This window comes from Mobula hypostoma, chromosome 30 (assembly GCF_963921235.1).
Source record: "Mobula hypostoma chromosome 30, sMobHyp1.1, whole genome shotgun sequence".
NCBI classification, from domain to species: Eukaryota; Metazoa; Chordata; class Chondrichthyes; order Myliobatiformes; family Myliobatidae; genus Mobula; species Mobula hypostoma.
Window position 1 is genome coordinate 7,046,101 of NC_086126.1, and position 25,481 is coordinate 7,071,581.

General features: G+C 49.9%; 1 protein-coding gene across 4 annotated transcripts; it reads right to left on the reverse strand.

Moving 5' to 3' along the window:
* Positions 1-1,251: 1,251 nt before the first annotated feature.
* Positions 1,252-24,726, reverse strand: LOC134339614 (phospholipase A and acyltransferase 3-like). Of its 4 annotated transcripts, none has more exons than XM_063036285.1 (5): positions 24,446-24,726; positions 18,595-18,745; positions 11,088-11,196; positions 10,325-10,503; positions 1,252-2,889 (listed from the first exon to the last, which is right to left on the reverse strand). In XM_063036285.1, exons 2-5 carry the CDS (start codon positions 18,607-18,609, stop codon positions 2,788-2,790), a joined length of 405 nt encoding a protein of 134 aa, XP_062892355.1. In that variant the 5' UTR covers positions 18,610-18,745; positions 24,446-24,726; the 3' UTR covers positions 1,252-2,787. The 4 variants fall into 4 exon arrangements, with proteins under 4 accessions (XP_062892355.1, XP_062892351.1, XP_062892353.1 ...); XM_063036281.1 differs by having other exon boundaries at positions 1,253-2,889; positions 10,235-10,503; positions 24,446-24,706; XM_063036283.1 differs by lacking the exon at positions 24,446-24,726 and adding an exon at positions 21,469-21,799 and having other exon boundaries at positions 1,253-2,889; positions 10,235-10,503; positions 18,595-18,733.
* Positions 24,727-25,481: the final 755 nt, after the last annotated feature.

Genomic DNA, 25,481 nt, shown 5'->3' on the forward strand with positions numbered 1-25,481 from the left:
CCCCTGAGGCGGTGCAGCGTGGTGTCCGTGCTCGGTTGGGGCGGGGGGGTAGGGTCCCAACCTCTTCTGTCAGTGCTGCCCTCCTGTGTTCGATCGGTGGAATGACAGGCTGGATTGTGTGCGTCTGCGCACTGCCAGGAACTGTACCATCAACTTTGCTCAGGGACTTGGGCTACATTTATATATTTTTTTACATGAGTTTTTTTTGCTCGCTATCTTGAATGTGCTGCGTACGTTTTGCACCTTGGTCTCAGAGGAACACTGCCTCGTTCAGCTGTATCCATGTATGATCATAATTGATTTGAAGAGGGTAACCTGTAGCTGTGGATAAATTGGATAGATGGAATTTAATCCTGAAAAATGAGTGGTGATACGTTTTAGGAAGACTAATAAGGCTTCGGAATGGCAGATGGAATTTAATCCTGAAAAATGAGTGACGATACATTTTGGGAAAACTGATAAGGCTTCGATGTACACAATCAAGGTAACGGGGGTGTGGTGGGGGAGGTTGTGTTAGTGTAGCAGCGTAACGCTATTGTGGCTCCACGGACCCAGGTTCAATTCCCGCCGCTGCCTGTGAGAACTTCTTACGTTCTCCCCGTGACGGCGTGGGTTTCCTCCGGGTGCTCTGGTTTCCTCCCACAGTCCAAAGACGTACCGGTCGCATAGCGCCAGTGTAACACCATCAGAGCGCTCTTCTGGCCAACGCTGCCCAATTTGACTAGTTAACCTACTCACCCGTACGTCTTAGGAACGTGGGAGGAAACCAGGGCACTGGGAGGAAATTCCCCAGAGGCCACGAGAGATCGCACAAACTCTTGCGTTGAGAATTGAACCTGGGCTGCTGGCGCTGTTTATGCTAACGCGGCGCCCAGTGTTCTAAAATTGCAAACCCCCCCACCCCCCGTTTCCCATTGGATCCCAGAAAGTTGGTCCTGGGAAGATTTTTCCCTCAACAGTAATGATCTTTCAGTTTTGAGTTCCAACAGTCAAAATCAAAGTGAGATGTATTATCGAAGCATGTATGTTTTTAGTGTTCCCTTCTGCGTTTTGTGGCCACAGTGGGCGGCAACCTGGCCGTTTCCTTGGCATTTTGTCTGTATCTTACGCTCAGCCCCGCGCCAATGGGAAGAGTGCACGGGGCCGGCCGGATTCAAACCCACCCTGAAGTCCAGTGCTGATGCTACCAGGCCACTGGCCAGGTACATACACAATCCCGAGTTTCACTTCCTTGCAGGCACTTACAGGAAAATAAAGGCATACAGTAGAATTGAAGGGCAAAAAAACTTTATACATAAACAGAACTTGTCAAACGATCAATGTGAAAATGAAGGCAAATTGTGCAAATATTAAAAAGTAGTGAGAACAGGGATTATAAAGAGCCTTAATGATTTTATTACATGCTTGAAAGCAAGTTTAATCAAGGGGATGAGGAAGTTTATATTTCTATGCAGACCTTCATGAATTTTATTCAATATTATTCAGTATGTAACACGCTGTAAGGTTTCAGTGTTAAGGCTAATGTAACGGCTTCTATGTAATGTTCCGCTGTCAAGGTGATGGTTTCTCTGTAGCAGCAATGTCTGGGTTATGACTTAGGGGCTCACCAATAAGAGATTGTTGCTGTGTCTTGGGATTGTTTTCGTGGGCTTTTGGCAAGAAGGAGAGGGAGGGATGAAGAGAGGAGACGCAGACGGAGAAATGTGGTCGATCGCCGGACGAGGTAGACCCTGAGCGGGGGTGCGATGGCGGAAGAAGAACTACGTGAGCTCCAACGTTGCGTGCACGTTGACTGTTTAATGAGATTGGCACCCTTTTTCTTTTACGTTTTGTTTCTTGACTAAACATAATAGTCAAAATAAAAGTTATAAAGCTTAATTGTTGAATCGCATATTGTGTACTGTTTGTTATTTTGGGGTACTGATTTGTGACAGGGGACACATCGTGCAGCATGCACCCAAACGAGATTTCTTAAGTTTGGCCGGGCTGGGGGTTATCACCCCCTTGATTAAACCTCTAGAAGAAGTGAGCGTTACCAGTATACAGATGCATTTTTACACACCATAAAATAACATTATATAAACTTAACTATCATTGCCAGTAGTCCCATTGTTCCTTGAGAGGGTGGGGGGAGCTGTCTCCTGAACCCCCACACCCCCGCGGCGGGGAAGGCGGTGCGCTTCGGAGATGGTGAGCTGGCGCACGTCGTAGCCGCTGTTGCACCGGCGCTGGAGGGAGAGGGCAGGTCGAGCTTCCCTCTCAAACCCAGTCGGAGTGGGGTGGGGAGGGTTGGGTCGAAGTAGGGGACGGGGTGGGCGGAAAGTGCCCCCGGCAAATACTTTGGTCACGGGTGGAAGAGGTCGAGGGCTGAAGAAGAGGGAATCCGATAGGGGAAGAGAGTGGATCGGGGGGGGGGAGGGAAGGAGGAGGGGAAACCGGGGGAGGGGATGGGCAGCGGAGGAGAGAAGGGATGGGGGGCGAATGGGAGAAATTGATGGACGTAGAGAACTCGATGTTCGTGCCAGCAGGTGAGCGACCCTGTATGTCCGTGGGACCCTCCAATCCCAGACACGCCCTGACTGATAAGTGCCAGCACGCCACACTCCAGAGAGAGGGAGAGAGGAACGGAGAAAGAGAGACAGGGAGAGAGAGAGAGAGAGGGAGACAGAGATGGATAGATACAGAGAGAGAGAACAGCAAGGAGTGCCTCCATCTCAGAGCATGACTAGGGCAGAAAGCAGTGTTCCCTGGGGGGGGGTGTTATTCCCCACTCACACAGCTGCCTGTTCACTTCTTCTGCTTCTGCTGGGATTTCAAGAACTGGTAGCCAACAAACGCCGCAATGCCGAAGATGCTTGCACCAACCGTGTAGAAAGCTGCATCTTCAACCTGTATGGGGAGTGAAAGAGTCCGAGTCAGGCAGGGAGAAAAATGAGCACACAGACAGTGAATCTCCCTCCACACCGTCCCATCACACACTCCCGGGGTCAGACACAGAGTGAAGCTCCCTCCGCACCGTCCCATCACACACTCCCGGGGTCGGACACAGAGTGAAGCTCCCTCCGCACCGTCCCATCACACACTCCCGGGGTCGGACACAGAGTGAAGCTCCCTCCACACCGTCCCATCACACACTCCCGGGGTCAGACACAGAGTGAAGCTCCCTCGACACCGTCCCATCACACACTCCCGGGGTCAGACACAGAGTGAAGCTCCCTCTGCACCGTCCCGTCACACACTCCTGGGGTCAGACAGAGAGTGAAGCTCCCTCCGCACCGTCCCATCACACACTCCCGGGGTCAGACACAGAGTGAAGCTCCCTCCACACCGTCCCATCACACACTCCCGGGGCCAGACACAGAGTGAAGCTCCCTCCACACAGTCCCGTCACACACTCCCGGGGTCAGACACAGAGTGAAGCTCCCTCTGCACCGTCCCGTCACACACTCCTGGGGTCAGACAGAGAGTGAAGCTCCCTCCGCACCGTCCCGTCACACACTCCTGGGGTCAGACACAGAGTGAAGCTCCCTCGACACCGTCCCATCACACACTCCCGGGGTCAGACACAGAGTGAAGCTCCCTCCGCACCGTCCCATCACACACTCCCGGGGTCAGACACAGAGTGAATCTCCCTCCGCACCGTCCCATCACACACTCCCAGGGTCAGACACAGAGTGAAGCCCCCTCCGCACCGTCCCATCACACACTCCCGGGGTCAGACACAGACTGAAGCCCCCTCCGCACCGTCCCATCACACACTCCCGGGGTCAGACACAGAGTGAAGCCCCCTCCACACCGTCCCATCACGCACTCCCGGGGTCAGACACAGAGTGAAGCCCCCTCCACACCGTCCCATCACGCACTCCCGGGGTCAGACACAGAGTGAAGCTCCCTCCGCACCGTCCCATCACACACTCCCGGGGTCAGACACAGAGTGAAGCTCCCTCCGCACTGTCCCATCACGCACTCCCGGGGTCAGACACAGAGTGAAGCTCCCTCACCACCGTCCCATCACACACTCCTGGGGTCAGACACAGAGTGAAACTCCCTCCGCACCGTCCCATCACACATTCCCGGGGTCAGACACAGAGTGAAACTCCCTCCACATCGTCCCATCACGCACTCCCGGGGTCAGACACAGAGCGAAGCTCCCTCCGCACTGTCTCAGAGTTGTGAAGACTGGAATGGAAGGGGGGGAATTAGCCAGAATAGGAAGCGGGGGTGGAGAGGAGAGTACAAGCTGGCAGGTGATCGGTGAGACCAGCTGAGGGGAAGACGGGACGATGCAAGAAGCTGGGAGAAGATTGATGGAAGTGATAAAGAACTGAAGATGGAGGAATCTGATTGGAGAGGGGAGAGGAGTGTGGGAGAAAGGGAAGGAGGAGGGGCACCAGAGGAGATGATAGGTAGGTCAGGAGAGAAAAAGCGGAAGGGGAACTGGTAATCGGAATGGAAAAAGGGGGAGGGGGTGAAACAGATTGGAATGATTACCAGAAGCTTGAGAGAAATCAATGCTCATGCCACCAGGTTGGAATTTGCTTCCCCACCCTGAGTTTGCCCTCTTCCTGGTCGTAGAGGAGGCCGTGGACTGACATTCCTGAATGGGAATGGGATTGAACTGGGTGGCTAATGGGGGATCCTGCCTTTTGTGGCGGACGGAGTGAAAGTACTCGACAAAGCGGTTCCCCGATCTACAGAAGCTGGAGAGAATCTGCAAGCGCCGGGAATCCGAGCAACACACACAGACTGCTGGAGAAACTCAGCAGGACAGGCAGCAGCCATGGAAAAGAGTAAACTGTTGACGTTTCAGGCCCAAACCCTTCGGCAGGACTGGAGAGAGAAAGCTGAGGGGTTGATTTGGAAGGGGAGAGGGAAACGGTGATAGGTAAAACCTGGAGGGGGAGGGGGTGAAGTAAAAAGCTGGAAAGTTAATTGGTGGAAGAGATACAGGGCTGGAGAAGGGGGGAGTCTGATGGAAGATGACAGAAGGCCATGGAAGGAAGAAAAGGGGAGATGAGCGCCAGAGGGAGCCGATGGGTGGGCAAGGAGATGAGGTGAGAGAGGGAAAAGGGGATGGGAAATGGAGAGTGTTGGAGGCATTACTGTAAGTTCGTGAAAACGATGTTCATGCCATCAGGTTGGAGGCTGCCCAGATGGAATATAAGATGTTGTTCCTCCAACCTGAGTGTGGCCTCATCACGACAGTGGAGGAGGCCGTGGATGGACATGTTGGAGTGGGAATGGGAAGTGGAATTAAAATGGGTGGCCACTGGGAGATCCCACTTGCTCTGGCGGACAGAGCGTAGGTTCTCGGCGAAGCCGTCTCCCAATCTATATCGCGTCACACCGAAGTACAGGAGGCCACACCGGGAGCACCGAACACAGTAAATGACCCCGACAGACTCGCAGGTGAAGTGTCGCCTCACCTGGAAGGGCTGTTTGGGGGCCCTGAACGGTGGTGAGGGAGGAGGTGTAGGGGCGGGTGTAGCACTTGTTCTGCTTGCAAGGATAAGGGCCAGGAAGGAGATCAGTGGGGAGGGACGAATGGACAAGGGAGTTGTGTGGGGAGCGATACCTGCAGAAAGCAGAATGTGGCGGAGGTGGGGGGGAATATGTATTTGGTGATGGGATTCTGTTGGAGGTGGTGGAGGTTTCGGAGAATTATGTGCTGGATATGGAGGCTGCTGGGGTGGTAGGTGAGGACAAGAGGAACCCTATCCCTGGTAGGGTGGCGGGAAGATGGGGTGAGAGCAGACGTGCACAAAACGGAAGAGGTGCAGTTGAGGGCAGCATTGATGGTGGACCTTTTCTTTGAAAAAAGGAGGACATCTCCTTCATTCTAGAATATAAAATCTCATCCTGAGAGCAGATGCGGTGGAGACGGAGGAATTGAGAGAAGGGGTTGGCGTTTTTACAAGTAACACAGTGGGAAGAGGTATAATCCAGGTAGCTGTGAGAGTCCGTGGGTTTATAATAGACATCAGTAGATAAGCTGTCTCTGGAGATGGAGACAGTGAGATCAAGAAAGAGGAGGGAGGTGTCAGAAATGGTCCAGGTAAATTTGAGGGTCGGGTGGAATTTGGAGGCAAAGTGGATGAAGTCTACGAATTCAGCATGGGTGCAGGAAGCAGCGCCAATGCAGTCATCGATGTAGTGCAGGAAAAGTATGGGGCGGTCACCACTGTAGGCTTGGAACACAATTCTCTGAAACTTCTGCCATCTCCAACAGGATCTCACCACCAAACATGTCTCTCCCTCCCTCCACCCCCACACTTCCTGCTTTCCACAGGGATCACTCCCTACGTGACTCCCTTGTGCATTCGTCCCTCCCCACTGATCTCCCTCCTGGCACTTATCCTTGCAAGTGGAACAAGTGCTACACCTGCCCCTACACCTCCTCCCTCAACACCATTCAGAGCCCCACACAGTCCTTCCAGGTGAGGCGACACTTCACCTGTGTGTCTGTTGGAGTCATATAGTGTGTTCCGTGCTCCCGGTGTGGCCTCCTGTACTTCGGTGAGACCCGACGTAGACTGAGAGACCATTTCCATAGAACCATAGAACATTACAGCACAGAAACAGGCCTTTTGGCCCTTCTTGGCTGTGCCTAGCCATTTTTCTGCCTAGTCCCACTGACCTGCACTTGGACGATATCCCTCCATACACCTCCCATCCATGTACCTGTCCAATTTATTCTTAAATGTTAAAAGCCTCCATCTAGCAGCTCATTCCACACTCCCACCACTCTCTGTGTGAAGAAGCCCCCCCTAATGTTCCCTTTAAACCTTTCCCCCCCCCCACCCTTAACCCATGTCCTCTGGTTTTTTTCTCCCCCAGCCTCAGTGGAAAAAGCCTGCCTGCATTCACTCTATCTATACCCATCATAATTTTATATACCTCTATTAAATCTCCCCTCATTCTTCTACGCTCCAGGGAATAAAGTCCCAACCTATTCAACCTTTCTCTGTAACTGAGTTTCTCAAGTCCCGGCAACATCTTTGTAAACTTTCTCTGCACTCTTTCAACCTTATTAATAATCTTCCTGTAATTTGGTGACCAAAACTGCACACAATACTCCAAATTCAGCCTCACCAATGCTTTATACAACCTCATCATAACATTCCAGCTCTTATACTCAATACTTTGATTTATAAAGGCCAATGTACCAAAAGCTCTCTTTACGACCCTATCTACCCATGATGCCACTTTTAGGAAATTTTGTATCTGTATTCCCAGATCCCTCTGTTCCACTGCACTCCTCAGTGCCTTACCATTTACCCTGTATGTTCTACCTTGGTTTGTCCTTCCAACATGCAATACCTCACACTTGTCTGTATTAAACTCCATCTGCCATTTTTCAGCCCATTTTTCCAGCTGGTCCAAATCCCTCTGCAAGCTTTGAAAACCTTCCTCACTATCTACTACACCTCAATCTTTGTATCATCAGCAAATTTGCTAATCCAACTTACCACATTATCATCCAGATCATTGATATAGATGACAAATAACAATGGACCCAGCACTGATCCCTGTGGCACACCACTAGTCACAGGCCTCCACTCAGAGAAGCAATCCTCCATTACCACCCTCTGGCTTCTTCCATTGAGCCAATGTCTAATCCAATTTACCACCTCTCTATGTATACCTAGCGACTGAATCTTCCTAACTAACCTCCCATGCGGGACCTTGTCAAAGGCCTTACTGAAGTCCATGTAGACAACATCCACTGCCTTCCCTTCATCCACTTTCCTGGTAACCTCCTCGAAAAACTCCAATAGATTGGTCAAACATGACCTACCACGCACAAAGCCATGTTGACTCTCCCTAATAAGTCCCTGGCTATCCAAATACTTGTAGATCCTATCTCTTAGTACTCCTTCCAATAATTTACCAACTACCAACGTCAAACTTACCGGCCTATAATTTCCTGGATTACTTTTCGATCCTTTTTTAAACAACGGAACAACATGAGCCATTCTCCAATCCTCCGGCACCTCACCCGTAGATACCGACATTTTAAATATTTCTGCCAGGGCCCCCGCAATTACAACACTAGTCTCCTTCAAGGTCCGAGGGAATACCCTGTCGGTCTTCGGGACTTACCTACTCTGATTTGCCTCAAGATAGCAAGCACCTCCTCCTCTTCAATCTGTATAGGTTCCATGACCTCACTAGTTTGCCTTATTTCCATTGACTCCATGCCAGTAAATACAGACGCAAAAAACCCATTGAAGATCTCCCCCATTTCTTTTGGTTCCATACATAGCCGACCACTCTGATCTTCAAGAGGACCAATTTTATCCCTTACTATCCTTTTGCTCTTATTATACCTGTAGAAGCTCTTTGGATTATCCTTCACCTTGACTGCCAAAGCAACCTCATGTCTTCTTTTAGCCCTCCTGATTTCTTTCTTAAGTTTTTTTTGCATTTTTTATACTCCTCAAGCACCTTATTTACTCCCTGTTTCCTAAACATGTCATACATCTCTCTCTTTTTCTTTATCAGAGTTCCAGTATCCCCTGAGGACCAAGGTTCCTTATTCCTATTCTCTTTGCCTTTAATCCTGACAGGAACATACAAACTCTGCACTCTCAAAATTTCTCCTTTGAAGGCTTCCCACTTACCAATCACATCCTTGCCAGAGAACAACCTGTCCCAATCCACGCTTTTTAGATCCTTTCTCATTTCTTCAAATTTGGCCTTTTTCCAGTTTAGAATCTCAACCCGAGGACCAGATCTATCCTTGTCCATGATCAAGTTGAAACTAATGGTGCTATGATCACTGGAACCAAAGTGTTCCCCTACACACACTTCCGTCACCTGTCCTAACTCATTTCCTAATAGGAGATCTAATATTGCATCCTCTCTAGTTGGTACCTCTATGTATTGATTTACAAAACTTTCCTGAACACATTTTACAAACTCTAACCCGAACAGTATGGGAGACCCAATCAATATGTGGAAAATTAAAATCCCCTACTATCACAACTTTATGTTTCCTGCAGTTGCCTGCTATCTCTCTGCAGATTTGCTCCTCCAATTCTCGCTGACTATTGGGTGGTCTATAATACAACCCCATTAATGTGGTCATACCTTTCCTGTTTCTCAGCTCCACCCATATGGCCTCGGTAGACAAGCCCTCTAATCTGTCCTGCCTGAGCACTGCTGTAACATTTTCCCTGACTAGCAATGCCACCCCCCTCCCACCCTTCATCCCTCTGCCTCTATCATGACTGAAAACATTGGAATCCTGGAACATTAAGCTGCCAGTCCTGCCCCTCCTGTAGCCAAGTTTCACTAATGGCTATAATGTCGTAATTCCATGTGCCAATCCACGCCCTCAGCTTTCGCCGAGCATCTACGTTCCGTCCGCCAGAAAACGCAGGATTTCCCAGTGGCCACCCATTTTAATCCCATTCCCGTTCCGATATGTCCATCCACAGCCTCCTCCACCTGTCATGATGGGGCCACACTCAGGTTGGAGGAACAACACCTCATATTCCGTCTGGGTAGCCTCCAACCTGATGGCATGAACATCGACTTCTCTAACTTCTGGTAATTCCCCACCTCCCCCTTCACCATTCCCCATCACCTTTACCCTCTCTCACCTCATCTCCTTGCTTGCCCATCGCCTCCCTCTGGTGCTCCTTCCCCCTTCTTTTTCTTCCGAGGCCTCCTGCCTCTTTGACCAGTCAACCTCCCAGCTCTTTACTTCATCCCCCTCCCCCTCCCGGTTAACCCTTTCATTCCTGGAAGCCTCCTCTGGACTCTTCCCCAATGCCAGCACATCCTTTCTTCACAAGGTGTTAGCTGGAGAGGAGGACTTTAGTCATAGGAAGAGCTACTCAGAAATGGCCACCCAATTCAATTCTACTCCCCATTCCCATTCTGACAGGTGAGACCACGGCCTCCTCTGCTGCCACCTCGAGGCCACACTCATGTTGGAGGAGCAACAGCTTATCACCTACTACCCTCCTCCCCTCTCCCCGACCTCCAACACCTTCTTACTCTAACTTCTCCCCTTCCTTTCCAGTCCTGGTCTCGGCCTGAAACGTCGACTGCTTACTCCTCTCCATAAATGCTGCCTGACCGGCTGAACTCTTCCATTTTGTCTGCAGAATCCCTTGCGTTTCAGCTAATTTTTAAATCTTCTTAACTTCAGCCCCCCTCCCCAGTCCTGTTGGAGCCCTTCCACCGGTTTCTCCCCCTGTGCTGGGAGGGAGGAACTTCTCACCTGGGTAGACCTGGACTCCCCGTAGCGCAGTTCCATGACAAAGTGCTCGCAGTTTGATGAGAAGATGCTGTAGTCCATCTCGCGGCCTACCTGCTGCCGGGCCTCCTTCAGGATGACGTTGATGGGACGGGGACGCCGGCTGCTGTCCAGTTTATTGTTCACCTGGTAACGGTCTGTCCCCACCACGACGCGTAGGAGCTCCCGTTTCACGTAGGCCTTGTCGGTGAACACAGACATAATGCTGCTCGCACCGGCATTGCACACCTCGCCTGAGGGGAGGGACAGCAGGAGGGGCACAGACACAGAGGGTGGGGTCAGCCTTCGGGCTGTCCAGACGGTCATGGGTGTAGTGGGGACTCTGTGTGTGTGTGTGTGTGTGTGTGTGTGTGTGTGTGTGAGTCTGTGTGTGTGTGTGTGTGAGTCTTTGTGTGTGTGTGTCAGTGTGAGTCTGTGTGTGTGTGTGTGAGTGTGTGTGTGTCAGTCTGTGTGTGTGTGTCAGTGTGTGTGTGTGTGTGTGTGTGAGTGTGTGTGTATCAGTGTGTGTGTGTGTGTCAGTGCGTGTGTGAGTGTGAGTGTGTGTGAGTGTGAGTGTGAGTGTGTGTGTGTATGTGAGTGTATGCGTGTGTGAGTGAGTGTGTGTGTGTGTGTGAGTGTGTGTGAGTGTGAGTGTGAGTGTGAGTGAGTGTGAGTGTGAGTGTGAGTGTGAGTGTGTGTGTGTGTGTGTGTGTGTGTGTGTGTGTGTGTGTGAGCGTGTGTATACGGGTCTCACAGGCCGCAGGATGGGAAGAATCTCGGAGGGTGGGGTGGCCCGGGTGGTGGAGATGTAGCTGGGGGGTGGTGACACTGTACTTACTCGGAGGTGCCAGGTGAATGACATAACCATCCCCCACGTACAGCGCCCAGTGCTGGTAAAGTGGCCGACAAATTTCAATCAGGTCACCGGCCTTTGGTTCCTTGTCACCCTGGAGACAAAAATGAAAATGAGAGGGGCATCAGTGAGGGAGGCAGGAAGAGAGGGAGGGAGGGAGGGGAGGAGAGTGGTGGAGGCAGGGAGGGAGATGGGGGCAAGGAAGGGCGGCATGGAGGGTGGGCAGGAACGGGAGGGAGAGAGGAAAATGGGAGGGAAGGAGGGGGTGTCAGGCAGAAAGGGAGGGGGCAGGGAAAGGGAGAGAGGCAAGTGTGGACATGACACTTTTGTACACAGAGACACAGGCACACACTAATTGTCAACACACACACACACTCACTCACTCAGAGTTGGGGAAGCTGTAGTGCAGGGCAGGGTGAACTGATGTTTATTGGACAGAAATCAGGTGAAACATGGCGTTTCCTGGGGACTGCTGCTATAGAATTGAGACGGACTGAAGCCAGACACAGACTGGCCAGTGGAATCGTGACAGACACAGACTGGCCAGTGGAATCGTGACAGACACGGACTGGACAGTGGAATCGTGACAGTTACAGACTGGACAGTGGAATCGTGACAGACACGGACTGGCCAGTGGAATCGTGACGGGCACGGACTGGACAGTGGAATCATGACAGATATGGACCGGCCAGTGGAGTCGTTACAGACACGGACCAGACAGTGGAATCGTGACAGACACAGACCGGACAGTGGAATCATTACAGACACGGACTGGCCAGTGGAATCGTGACAGGCACGGACTGGACAGTGGAATCGTGACAGGCACGGACTGGACAGTGGAATCGTGACAAACACGGACTGGACAGTGGAATCGTGACAGACACAGACTGGACAGTGGAATCGTGACAGACACGGACTGGACAGTGGAATCGTGACAAACACGGACTGGACAGTGGAATCGTGACAGACACAGACCGGACAGTGGAATCATTACAGACACGGACTGGCCAGTGGAATCGTGACAGGCACGGACTGGCCAGTGGAATCGTGACAGGCACGGACTGGACAGTGGAATCGTGACAAACACGGACCGGCCAGTGGAGTCGTTACAGACACGGACTGGCCACTGGGGTGGGCACAGGCGTGGCAGATGAAGTTTAATCCAGTGAAAGGCGTCACCTTTCACGGACCCTTTAGAACAGAGATGAGGAGGAATTTCCTTAACCAGAGAGTGGTGAATCTGTGGAATTCACCGCCACAGACGGCAGAGGAGGCCGAGTATTTGGGGCTATTTAAAGCAGAGGTTGACAGGTTCTTGATCGGTCGGGGCATCAAAGGTTTTGGAGAGGAAGGCAGGAGAATGGGGTTGAGAGGGAAAATAAATCATCCATGTTGGGATGGCAGAGCAGGCTCGATGGGCCAAACGGCCTGATTTTTCTCCTATGTCTTGTGGTCTTATGACCTCTGCAGCTCCCCCACCTATCACTGCCGAGCACCGAGCTTGAGAGAGGCTGTTCCACTAAACCACTTCCTGCTGCTATTTTTTCTGCCCCTCCGTTGCAGGCTGGAGAGAAGCAGGCAGCCAGGTAGCACAGAAACAGGCCCTTCAGCCCATCTTGTCCGTGCCGAACTATCACTCTGCCTGGTCCCATCGCCCTGCCCTCGCTACCCCTCCCACGAACCACGATCGCGCATAGAACATTATCTCCCCCCACTCTCCTGCGCTCCAGGGATCCAGCATGGAAAGAGTAATGTTACTCTAGAACCAGCGACCTGGGTTCAATTCCCGCCACTGCCTGCGAGGAGTTTGTACGTTCTCCCCGTGACCACGTGAGTTTCCTCCGGGTGTTCCGGTTTCCTCCCACAGTCCAAAGAAGTATGGATTAAAGGGTTCAAAGGTTCAATTATTCTCAAAGTATCTATGCAGTATACAACTCGGAGACTTGTCTTCTCCAGATAGCCACGAGAAAAAAAAAGAGAAAAGCATGGAAGTAATTCAAAGATAAACATCAACCCACCCCACCCCGCAAATCCCAAACACCCACCCACCCTCACTCACACAAAAAAAACTAACAGGTCGCTCCCACGCAGAAAACGGGAGCTAGAACATCAAACCTCAAACCGCCAGCCCCCTCCCTCGCACAAAAACGCGAATAGGTCGCTCCCCAGAAAGAGCGCCAGCTGAGAGAGACCGGTCTGAGTTGCAGTTAGTTTGAACTTCAGTCCATAAATCGCAGAACTTCGATAACACCCTCCCACTGCGTCGAGGGGAGTGACCACTTGAACACGGAGGCCTTCTGAGGTCCGTCACACATGGAGGTCATGGTGGCGATGGGCATTCGCCTCGAATTGGTCATATGGACCATATCCAGGCTTGGGCTGACAAGTAACATTCGAGCCACACAAGTGCCAGGCAATGACCATCTCCAACAAGAGAGGCTCCGACTATCGTTCACATTCAGCAGCATCACCATCACTGAATCCCTGACTATCAACATCCTGGGGGTTACCATTGACAGGAAACTGAACTGGTCTAGAAATATAAACACCGTGACTACCAGAGCAGGTCAAAGGCTAGGAATCCTGTGGCGCGTAACTCACCTCCTGACTCCCCAGAGCCTGTCCACCATCTACAAGGCTGAGGTCAGGAGTGTAATGGAATACTCACCACTCGCCTGGGTGAGTGAAGCTCCATCATCACTCGAGAAGCTCAACACCATCCAGTACCAGGCAGCCCACTCGATTGGTACCCCTTCCACACGCGTCCAATCCCCCCACCATCGACGGACACTTACAGCAGTGTGTACTATCTACAAGGTGCACTGCAACAACACACCAAAGTTCCCAAGGCAGCACCTTCCAGACCCACGACCACCACCATCTAGAAGGACGAGAACAGCAGATACCTGGGAACACCACCCCTTGGAAATCCCCCTCCAGGTCACTCACCATCCTGACTTGGAAACATCTCGCCGTTCCTTCATTGTCGCTGGGTCAAAATCATGGAATTCCCTCCCTAACAGCACTGTGGGTGTCCCTACACCTCAGGGACTGCAGCAGTTCAAGAAGGCAGCTCATCACCAAGGGAAACTGGGGATGGAAGCAGGAACTCCATAAATCCAGGTATAAACCCAGAGATCCTGGAATCCTGGAACTCTGGGGCAACACACACACACACACAATGCTAGAGCAATGCTAGAGGAACTCAGCAGGTCGGGCAGCATCTATGGAGGGGAATAAACAGTCGACGTTTCGGGCCGAGACCCTTCATCAGGACAGAAAAGGAAGGGGGTGGGAAGGTGTACAAGTTTGCAGGTGACAGGTAAGACCAGGTGAAGGGGAAGGTGGGTGGTTGGGAGAGAGGTGGGGTGAAGTAAGAAGCTCCATCTACCTTATCCAAGAGTCTCTTAAAAGACCCCATCGTATCCGCCTCCTCCACCATCGCCAGCAGCCCGTTCCACACACTCACCACTCTCTGTGTGAAAAACTTACCCCTGGCATCCGTTCGGTACCTATTTCCAAGCACCTTAAAACTGTGCCCACTCATGTTAGCCATTTCAACCCTGAGGAAAAGCCTCTAACTATCCACACGATCAATGCCTCTCATCATCTTATACACCTCTATCAGGTCACCTCTCATCCACCATTGCTCCGAGGAGAAAAGGCCAAGTTCACTCAACCTATTCTCATAAGGCATGCTCCCCAATCCAGGCAACATCCTTGTAAATCACCTCTGCACCCTTTCTATGGTTTCCACATCCTTCCTGTAGTGAGGAAACCAGAACTGAGCACAGTACTCCAAGTGGGTTCTGACCAGGGTCCTATATAGCTGCAACATTACCTCTCGGCTCCTGAACTCAGTCCCACGGTTGATAAAGGCCAATGCACTGTATGTCTTCTTAACCACAGAGTCAACCTGTGTGGCAGCTTTGAGTGTCCAATGGACTCGTACCCCAAGATCCCTCTGATCCTCCACACTGCCAAGAGTCTTACAATTAATACTATATTCTGCCATCATATTTGACCCACCAAAATGAACTACCTCACACTTATCTGGATTGAATTCCATCTGCCACTTCTCAGCCCAGTTCGGCATCCTATCGATGTCCCGCTGTAACCTCTGACAGCCCTCCACACTATCCACAACACCTCCAACCTTTGTGTTATCAGCAAACTTACTAACCCATCCCTCCATTTCCTCATCCAGGTCATTTACAAAAATCACGAAGAGAAGAGGCCCCAGAACAGATCCCTGAGGCACACCACTGGTCACTGACCACCATGCAGAATATGACCTGTCTACAACCATTCTTTACCTTCTGTGTTCAAGCCTGTTCTAGATCCACAAAGCAAGATCCCTTGGATCCCATGCCTCCTTACTTTCTCAATAAGCCTTGCATGGGATACCTTATTAAATGCCTTGCTGAAATCCATATACACTACATCTACTGCTCTACCTTCAGCAATGTGTTTAGTCACATCCTGAAAAAATTCAAATCAGGCTCGTAAGGCATGACCCGCCCTTGACAAAGCCATGCTGATTATTCGTAATCATATTATGCCTCTCCAAATGTTCATAAATCCTGCCTCTCAGGATCTTCTCCATCAACTTACCAACCACTGAAGTGAGACTCACTGGTCTATAATTTCCTGGGCTATCTCTACTCTCTTTCTTGAATAAAGGAACAACATTCGCAACCCTCCAATCCTCCGGAACCTCCCCCGTCCCCATTGACTAAGCAAAGATCATTTCCAGAGGCTCTGCAATCTCCTTCCTTAATGTCTATATGCTCAAGCTTTTCAGTCCGCAGTAAGTCAGCCCTACAATCACCCAGATCCTTTTCCGTAATGAATACTGAAGCAAAGCATTAATTAAGTACCTCAGCTATCTCCTCCAGTTGCATACACACTTTTCCACTGTCACACTTGATTGGGCCTATTCTCCCACGTCTTATCCTCTTGCTCTTCACATACTTGTAGAATGCCTTGGGATTTTCCTTAATCCTGTCCGCCAAGGCGTTTTCATGGCCCCTTCTGGTTCTCCTAATTTCATTCTTAAGCTCCTTCCTGCCTGTCTTATAATCTTCTAGATCTCTATCCTTACCTAGTTTTTTGAATCATTTGTAAGCTTTTCTTTTCTTCTTTCTTTTCAAATCTTTTTATTATCCAAAATTAACAAGAGTACATCAAAGTAGGCGACACTTACAACGTCTCAAGAAAAAAAAAATTGTTTTAAAGATTGAAAAAAATTTTGGTGACAAAAAAATGAGATTTAAAAACCCCTACTAAGCAAGAAAAGTGAGAAAAAAAACCATTAGGTGTTCAACCCTGGAGACATTCATCATGCAAAAAGCTTCTAAAGATAAACATCAAACTGCCAGCAAGAAAAAAAAAGGTACCAAAAATTTACAATTAGATCGTGGAGGAAATCTATCAATTAACTCAAATGATAGTAACGAGCAAATGAACCCCATCTTTTCTCAAAATCAAACATAGGTTCAAAGGTCCGACTTCTAACTTTCTCCAAATTAAGACATAGCATCACTTGAGAGAACCATTGTGACAAGGTGGGAGCCGTTGTATCCTTCCACTTCAACAAAATGGCCCTCCTAGCTATCAATGTAACAAATGCAATAACATGTTGGTCAGACAAAGAGATACCGTGGATATTTTGAGGAATTATTCCAAAAAGCACAGTTCTTTTCTTTTCTTCTTGACTAGATTTACAACTGCCTTTATACAACACGGTTCCTGTACCCTACCATCCTTTCCCTGTCTCATTGGAACGTACCTATGCAGAACACCACACAAATATCCCCTGAACATTTGTCACATTTCTGCCATACATTTCCCTGAGAACATCTGTTCCCAATTTATGCTTCCACGTTCCTGCCTGATAGCCTCATATCTCCCCTTACTCCTATTAAACACTTTCCTAACTTGTCTGCTCCTATCCCTTTCCAATGCTATGGTAAAGGAGAAAGAATTGTGATCACTCTCTCCAAAATGCTCTCCCACTGGGAGATCTGACACCTGACCAGGTTCATTTCCCAATACCAGATCAAGTACAGCCTCTTCTCTTGTAGGCTTATCTACATATTGTGTCAGGAAACCTTCCTGAACACACCTAACAAACTCCACCCCATCTAAACCCCTTGCTCTAGGGAGATGCCAATCGATATTTGGAAAATTAAAATCTCCCACCACAACAACCCTGTTATTATTACACCTTTCCAGAATCTGTCTCCCCGTCTGCTCCTTGATGTCTCTGTTACTATTGGGTGGTCTATAAAAAAACCCCTCCCTGTTTCTAACTTCCACCCACAGAGACTCAGTAGACAATCCCTCCATGACTTCCTTTACTTCAGCTGTGACACTATCTCTGATCAGCAGTGCCACACCCCCAACTCTTTGGCCTCCTCCCTGTACTTTCTGAAACATCTAAAGTCTGGCCTCTTAGCAACCATTCCGGCCCCTGAGCCAACCAAGTCTCTGTAATGGCCACAACATCATAGCTCCAACTATTGATCCTCTCTCTAAACTCATCCGCTTTGTTCGTAATAATCCTTGCATTAAAAAATAGACACATCTCAAACCATCAGTCAAACTACCCTTCTCTATCACCCGCCTGTCCTTCCTCTCACACGATCTCAAAGCTTTCTTGATTTGTGAGCCGACAGCCCCTTCCTCCGCCTCTTCAGTTCGGTTCCCACCCCCCCCCCCCCAGCAATTCTAGTTTAAACTCTCCCCAATAGCCTTGGCAAACCTCCCTGCCAGGATATTGTTCCCCCTTGGATTCAAGTGCAGCCCGTCCTTTTCGTACAGGTCATTCCTGTCCCAAAAGAGGTCCCAATGATCCAGAAATCTGAATCCCTGCCCCCTGCTCCAATCCCTCAGCCGCGCATTTATCCTCTATTCCTATACTCACTGTCGTGTGGCACAGGCGGTAATCCTTTGTGCTCTTGCTTCTCAACTTCCTTCCTAACTCCCCGTAGTCTGTTTTCAGGACCTCCCTCTTTCTACTTATGTTGTTGGTACTAATGTGTACCACGACCTCTGGCTGTTCACCTTCACAATTCAGAATATCGTGGACGCGATCAGAAACATCCCAGACCCTGGCATCTGGGAGGCAACCTACCATCTGTGTTTCTTTCCTGTGTCCACAGAATCGCCTGTCTGACCCCCTATCACTGCTGCCTTCTTCCTTTCCCTACCCTTCTGAGCCACAGGGCCGGACTCTGTGATAGATGCCGCCCTTCGCGGCGGACAGAGCGAACCTGACCCGTCCCGTCCATCAGCTTTTCCTCCCCACTACCCCGCAAGAGGCTCCCTCCTCGCCCACAGCTCGCAGGACGCTCGGCCTCCGGACGGTAGGGAGCGGGTGGGTTGTTGGATGCCGGGGGTAGGGAGGGGAGAGGAGGGTGAGGAGGGACGGCAAACAGTCCTCTGACTTCCACGCTTAAGTTGCAGCGTGTTCTCGGGTTCTACTCACGAATGATGAAGCCATGGAGAGCTCTCTCCCAAGCGGCCGATGAGGCGCCGGCGACGTTCAGAAGGCGACAGCGGTCCTGCACCCGACAGGTCCCGAAGCAAAACTGATCTCAGCCTGGGCCGTTGCTTCCTTTCAGAGCCTGTGGGCGGGACTTCCCCACAACAGAGCAGAGGAACGTGTGTTAAAGTGTGGAGGTGAACTTCCGACCCACTCCCCGCTGCATACACACAAAAACACTCTCTCTCTCACATACATAAACACACTCTTTCTCTATCTCTCACACACAGACACACACACACACACAAACACTCTCACACACACATAAACACACTTTCTCTTTCTCTCTCTCTCCCACACACACAAACACACGCTTTCTCTCTCTCACACACAAACACTCTCCCTCACACACACTTAAACACTCTCCCACACACGAACACTCACTCTCTCTCACATACATAAACACACTCTTTCTCTATCTCTCACACACAGACACACACACACACAAACACTCTCACACACACATAAACACACTTTCTCTTTCTCTCTCTCTCCCACACACACAAACACACGCTTTCTCTCTCTCACACACAAACACTCTCCCACACACGAACACTCACTTTCTCTCACACACATAAACACTCTCTCACACGCACATATACATAAACACTCGCTTTCTCTCTCACACACACACATACATAAACACTCACTTTCTCACACACAAACACTCACACACACACACAAACACTCTCACACACACATAAACACTCACACACACATACATAAACACTCACTTTCTCACACACAAACACTCACACACACATAAACACTTTCTCTTTCACAGACACATAAACACTCTCACACACACACACATAAACACACTCTTTCTCTCACACACGCATAAACACACTCACACACATAAACACACTCTTTCTCTCTCTCACACACAAACACTCTCTCTCACTCACAAATAAACACTCACGCATACATACATAAACACTCTCTCCTTGCACACACACATAAGCACTCTCTCACACAGTTACTCTCGCACACCCACATAAACACACTCTCTCTCACCACGCACACACATAAGCACTCTCTCACACATTCTCTCACAAACACACAAACACATAAACACTCTCTCACAAACACACACTCACACACACACACTCAGAAACACTCTCACACGCACACATACATAAAGTCTCTCACAAACACACACGCTCTCTGTCACACACAAATACGCACTCTCACATACAGACTCTCACATGTACACATGCACAAATACACACACACACACTCTCTCTCTCTCACACACAGACACACTCTCACACATATACCTGTACAGAAGGGACAGTTTGCACCTGAATTGGAGGGGGGACTAATATCCTAGCAGAAAGCTTTGTGGAATCTGCGTGGTGGGGTTTAAACTGGAGTTGCAGGGGGGTGGGAACCAGAGTGCCAGGACAGTTAGTGGAGAGGTTGTGGAGGCAGATGTTGGCAAGACTTCGGACAAAGTTAGGAATGAAAGGTTGAGCAACTGGTGTCCTGAGCTGTCAATGTAAGAAGTATCATAGGAAAGGTGGATAATAGTTCTGAAGGTGAGATCCCTGGTTTGCAAAAAGAGGCAATGTGTAGTGAGGAGAACTATTGACAGGCAAAATTGCAGTCAACAGGATGAGTTGCAATGGAAAAGGTGGACAAAATTAAAAAGAGTGAATACAGGACTGAAGGTGATATATTTGAATGAGCACAATATACAGAATAAGGTAGATGAACTTGCAGCTGTAAGTGGGCAGGTATGATGTTGCAGGCATCACTGAATCATGGCTGAAAGATTACAGCTGGGAGCTTAATGTCCAAGGATATATATTATATTGAAAGGACAGGCAGGAAGGTAACTGAGGAGGGTGTTGCTCTGTTGGTAAAAAAATGAAATCAAATCGTCAGAAAGAGGTGACAAGTTCGGAAGGTGTTGAATCATTGTGGATAGAGCTAAGGAACTGCAGGGGTGAAAAGATCCTGATGGGAGTTGTATACAGACCCCCAAACAGTAGTAAGGGTGTGGCCTACAAATTACAATGGGAGATATAGTAATTGCCTGCCAAAAGGGCAATGTTACAACAGTCAACATGCAGGTAGATTGGGAACATCAGGTTGGTGCTGGATTCCAGGAGGGGGAAATTCCCGGAGTCCCTACTAGATGGCTTTTTTAGAGCAGCTGGGGGATCCGCTGTTCTGGACTGGGTGTTGTGCAATGAACCAGGATTGATTAGGGAGTTTTAGAGGCTGTATAGTTTTAATTATTGTGTCTTGCAATGCACTGCTGACACAAAACAAAGAATTTCACTACATTTGCCAGTGATATTAAACCTGATTCTGATGTGATAAAGTAGTGGGGGGGGGGGGGTGTTGCGTAGAGAAATGTGAAGCATGCAGGAAACTGCACACAAAAAAAAACACGCTGTCTCCCCAGCCTGTCCGTGGCAAATTGCAGGCACCGACTTTTCGAGCTGAGAAGAGACAAACATCGGGGCGTCCAAGCTGTCCTCGGCAGCAGCGATCCAGCTGAAAGCTGTATTCACTCGCCTTGGAATACCAGAGACGCTTGTGTCAGGCAGTTCAGCTGCTCGGAATTTCAAAGCCTTTGTTCGGGGCTATGAGTTCAAACGCCGGACAGGCAGTCCACGGCACCCACAGGAGAGGCGGAGAGAGCGGTGCAAACTGTTTAAGAGTCTCCAAGTAAAGGGAAAATACGTCCAAGCTTATCGCCCCACACGTCTTGCGAATGGCTGCGGTCTATCAGAGCTGTCAACGGGCCGGAGACTGGGAAACAAGCCCGCCCGTCCTTTCTTCCCTTCTCCAAACCCCACCTACCGCAGTTAGAGAAAGTGAGAAAGTTGGAGACAACGCAGCGTGGGAAGAGGAAGAGCTCAGGAGGTTTCAGAGCGATCCATCGAAGGCACAGTAGTCCGGCAGCACGAACCGCGGACGTCTGAGATCAGAACGTCACAAGGCGAGAACAAGCGCAGATCAGGCCCCGGGCGCCTTCAAAGTCCATAACGGGAAGGGTGAGACACAGAGTGGCCCGGTCCTTATGACGAGGAGCTCCTGTCTGAGGTGGCCACACTTGTTCAAGAATCTTCATCCGCTCCAACACTTCACACTGGATCGGGTCGCTTATCTGTCCCACCACAGAGACAGACTCCAACGTCTAATAGCTTAGGGCAAGAGACTGGAGAGGCAGAATAATCCTCTCACTTTGCCCAGTGTTCAGGCAGTCTACCCTGACCTCCATCAGATTTAATGTTTTTTTTTAAAAGAGTTCTGACGTTGAAAACATTTCACAAAATGGGAATGTTCTTTAAAAAAAAAGAGGAAAACAAAGAGAGAGAGGGAGTTAAAACAAAGAGAAAGACAGCTATAATGTTGGCAAACACGGGAAAATCTGCAGATGTTTGAAATCCAAAGCACCCCACACACACACACACAAGATGCTGGAGGAACTCTGTGTCATGTTGCCACAAACTCTGGTGCTCTTCCCTCCCCCTTTCTTTCATGGTCTTCTGCCCTCCTCTACCGGATTCCCCCTCCTCCGGCCCTTTATCTCTTTCACTACTCAGCTTCCCAACTCCTGACTTCACCCCCTCTCTCGGTTCCACCTATCACCTGCCTCCTTGTACTTTTTCCTCCCCCCACCCCACCTTCTAACTCTGACTTCTACCCCCCCCCCACCCATTTCCAGTCCTGCCGAAGGGTCTCGGCCCAAAACGTCGACTGTTTACTCTTAAACACGAGGAAATCTGCAGATGCTGGAAATTCAAGTAACACACATCAAAGTTGCTGGTGAACGCAGCAGGCCAGGCGGCATCTATAGGAAGAGGTACAGTCGACGTTTCGGGCCGAGACCCTTCGTCAGGACTAACTGAAGGAAGAGCGAATAAGAGATTTGAAAGTGGGAGGGGGAGGGGGAGATCCGAAATGATAGGAGAAGACAGGAGGGGGAGGGATGGAGCCAAGAGCTGGACAGGTGATTGGCAAAAGGGATACGAGGCTGGAGAAGGGGGAGGATCATGGGACGGGAGGCCTAGGGAGAAAGACAAGGGGGCGGGGGGAAACCTAGAGGATGGGCAAGGGGTATAGTCAGAGGGACAGATGGAGAAAAAGGAGAGAGAGAAAAAGAATGTGTGTATATAAATAAATAACGGATGGGGTACGAGGGGGAGGTGGGGCATTAGCGGAAGTTAGAGAAGTCGATGTTCATGCTATCCGGTTGGAGGCTACCCAGACGGAATATAAGGTGTTGTTCCTCCAACCTGAGTGTGGCTTCATCTTTACAGTAGAGGAGGCCGTGGATAGACATGTCAGAATGGGAATGGGACGTGGAATTAAAATGTGTGGCCACTGGGAGATCCTGCTTTCTCTGGCAGACAGAGCGTAGGTGTTCAGCGAAACGATCTCCCAGTCTGCGTTTACCCTTTTCCATAGACGCTGCCTGGTCTGCGGAGTTCCTCCGGCATTTTCTGTGTGTGCGTTACTGCAATGTTGACAATTTTTTAAAAAAATGTTTATGTAAGGAGCACAAGTTGCGTGAGTTGAATTGGCTCATCTTCAGTGACAATAACTCCAAAGCGGTCCTGTAGACACGAATTTCACATCTAGTTTTTCTTTTCTTTTTTCTGGGGCCCCCCCCCCCCCCCCACAAGAAGGGAAGATGTCGTGGTTAATCCCGGGTCACTCGGTTAGACATGGGAGGCGCTCACATATTGCACACGCCGCGCTGTCGGGGAAGTTCGGTACTGTATCGCACACAGCAGCGAAGGGCGGGCCGGGGCGTTGATCAGCCTCACTGCTCGTGGAAAGTCACTGTGTGTGAGTGTGGCGAGTCCTTCTGTGGGTGCCACGTAGCCTCCTCCCTGATGGGAGTGGGGCAAACGGGCGGGTGCTCGCTTCTCATTGCTACCGTCAGGGAGGAGGTACAGGAGCCTGAAGGCACACACTCAACGATCTAGGAACAATAGACAATAGGTGCAGGAGTAGGCCATTCGGCCTTCGAGCCAGCACCGCCATTCAGTGTGATCCTGGCTGATCATCCACAATCAGTATCCAGTTCCTGCCTTATCCCCATAACCTTTGATTCCGCTACCTTTAAGAGCTCTATCCATCTCTTTCTTGAAAGCATCCAGAGACTCGGCTTCCACAGCCTTCTGAGGCAGAGCATTCCATATATCCACCACTCTATGGGTGAAAAAGTTTTTCCTCAACTCCGTTCTAAATGGCCTACCCCTTATTCTTAAACTGTGGCCTCTGGTTCTGGACTCACCCATCAGCGGGAACATGCTTCCTGCCTCCAGCGTGTCCAATCCCTTAATAATCTTATATGCTTCAATCAGATCCCCTCTCATCCTTCTAAATTCCAGAGTATACAAGCCCAGTCGCTCCAATCTTCTTTTTAATTTCTATTTTTGCACTAGTTATTTAACTATTTAACATCTATATACTTCCTATAATTAAGTTTTTTTCTCCGTATTATCATGATTTGCATTGTACTGCTGCTGCGAAGTTAACAGATTTCACAACATTTACTGGTGACATTAAACCTGATGCTGACGGCAGACAGGCTGGCGCTGGTATTGTCGAACACGGTCCTGCAAGTGACTCGCTTCTTGGCACGCAAGCTCTTTCCCCCACCAAGGACAGGTGAGGAACGTGACGGAACATTCACCCCCCAGCTCCTTTCCCGGACGTTTCATACTGACAGTTGATTCACGGAGCAGTCGCGAATAAATTGCGCGGCGAGGAGCGAGAGGCCAAACGTCAACGGGACCTTGAGACAGCGGTAGCGAATACTCACTTCGAACGGCCGACACCCTCCTCTCGGCTCCGCGGGTGGAGATCTGACACTTGCAGTCCGGGCAGGGCGCTTTTTAATTGGGAAGCAAGGTCCTGTGACGAGACGAAATCGAAAGAGAAAAGGCGTGGGGTTCAGGGCTCAGATAGTTTGATTGGCGTGACATTCCTGTCATGCTTCGGACATCCCTGTGATTCGCCGTGAACTTCACACGCACGTCACGCTGTCACCTGCCGCCCGTCCTTTCCCGGAGTTAAAAGCCTCACAAGGTGCACTCTATTTACTGGGCAGTGTCCTGGTGTGGATTGAGAATGGAAAAATTCACATTATTCAGAAATCGGAAGTGTAAAGGGACTTGGGCGTGATTCCCTAAAGGCGAACGTGCGGGTTGGGTCGGTGCTGAGGAAGGCAAATACAAATTTTCAGCATTCATTTCGAGCAAGTTAGAATATATATTTATTTAATATGTTTATTGCTGCCCAGTAATCCTTCCACCACCACCCAATGAACCCTAGCCTAATCACAGGACAATGGCCGTCTTTGGAGAGAGTCCAAACGAGGTTTCCAGGAATGACAGGATTAATGTACGAAAAGCGCTTGCTGGCCCTCGGCCTGTATTCAACTGGAGTTCAGATGAATGACGGGGGACGGGGTGATATCATTGAAAACTCTCGAATATTGAAAGGCCTAGATAGAGTGGATGTGGAGAGGATGTTTCCTACAGTGGGGGAGTCTAGGACCAGAGGACACAGATAGAGTGGTTGTGGAGAGGATGTTTCCCATAGTGGGGGAGTCTAGGACCAGAGGACACAGATAGAGTGGAGGTGGAGAGGATGTTTCCCATAGTGGGGGAGTTTAGGACCAGAGGACACAGATAGAGTGGATGTAGAGAGGATGTTTCCCGTAGTGGGGGAGTCTAGGACCAGAGGACACAGATAGAGTGGATGTGGAGAGGATGTTTCCTACAGTGGGGGAGTCTAGGACCAGAGGACACAGATAGAGTGGATGTGGAGAGGATGTTTCCTACAGTGGGGGAGTC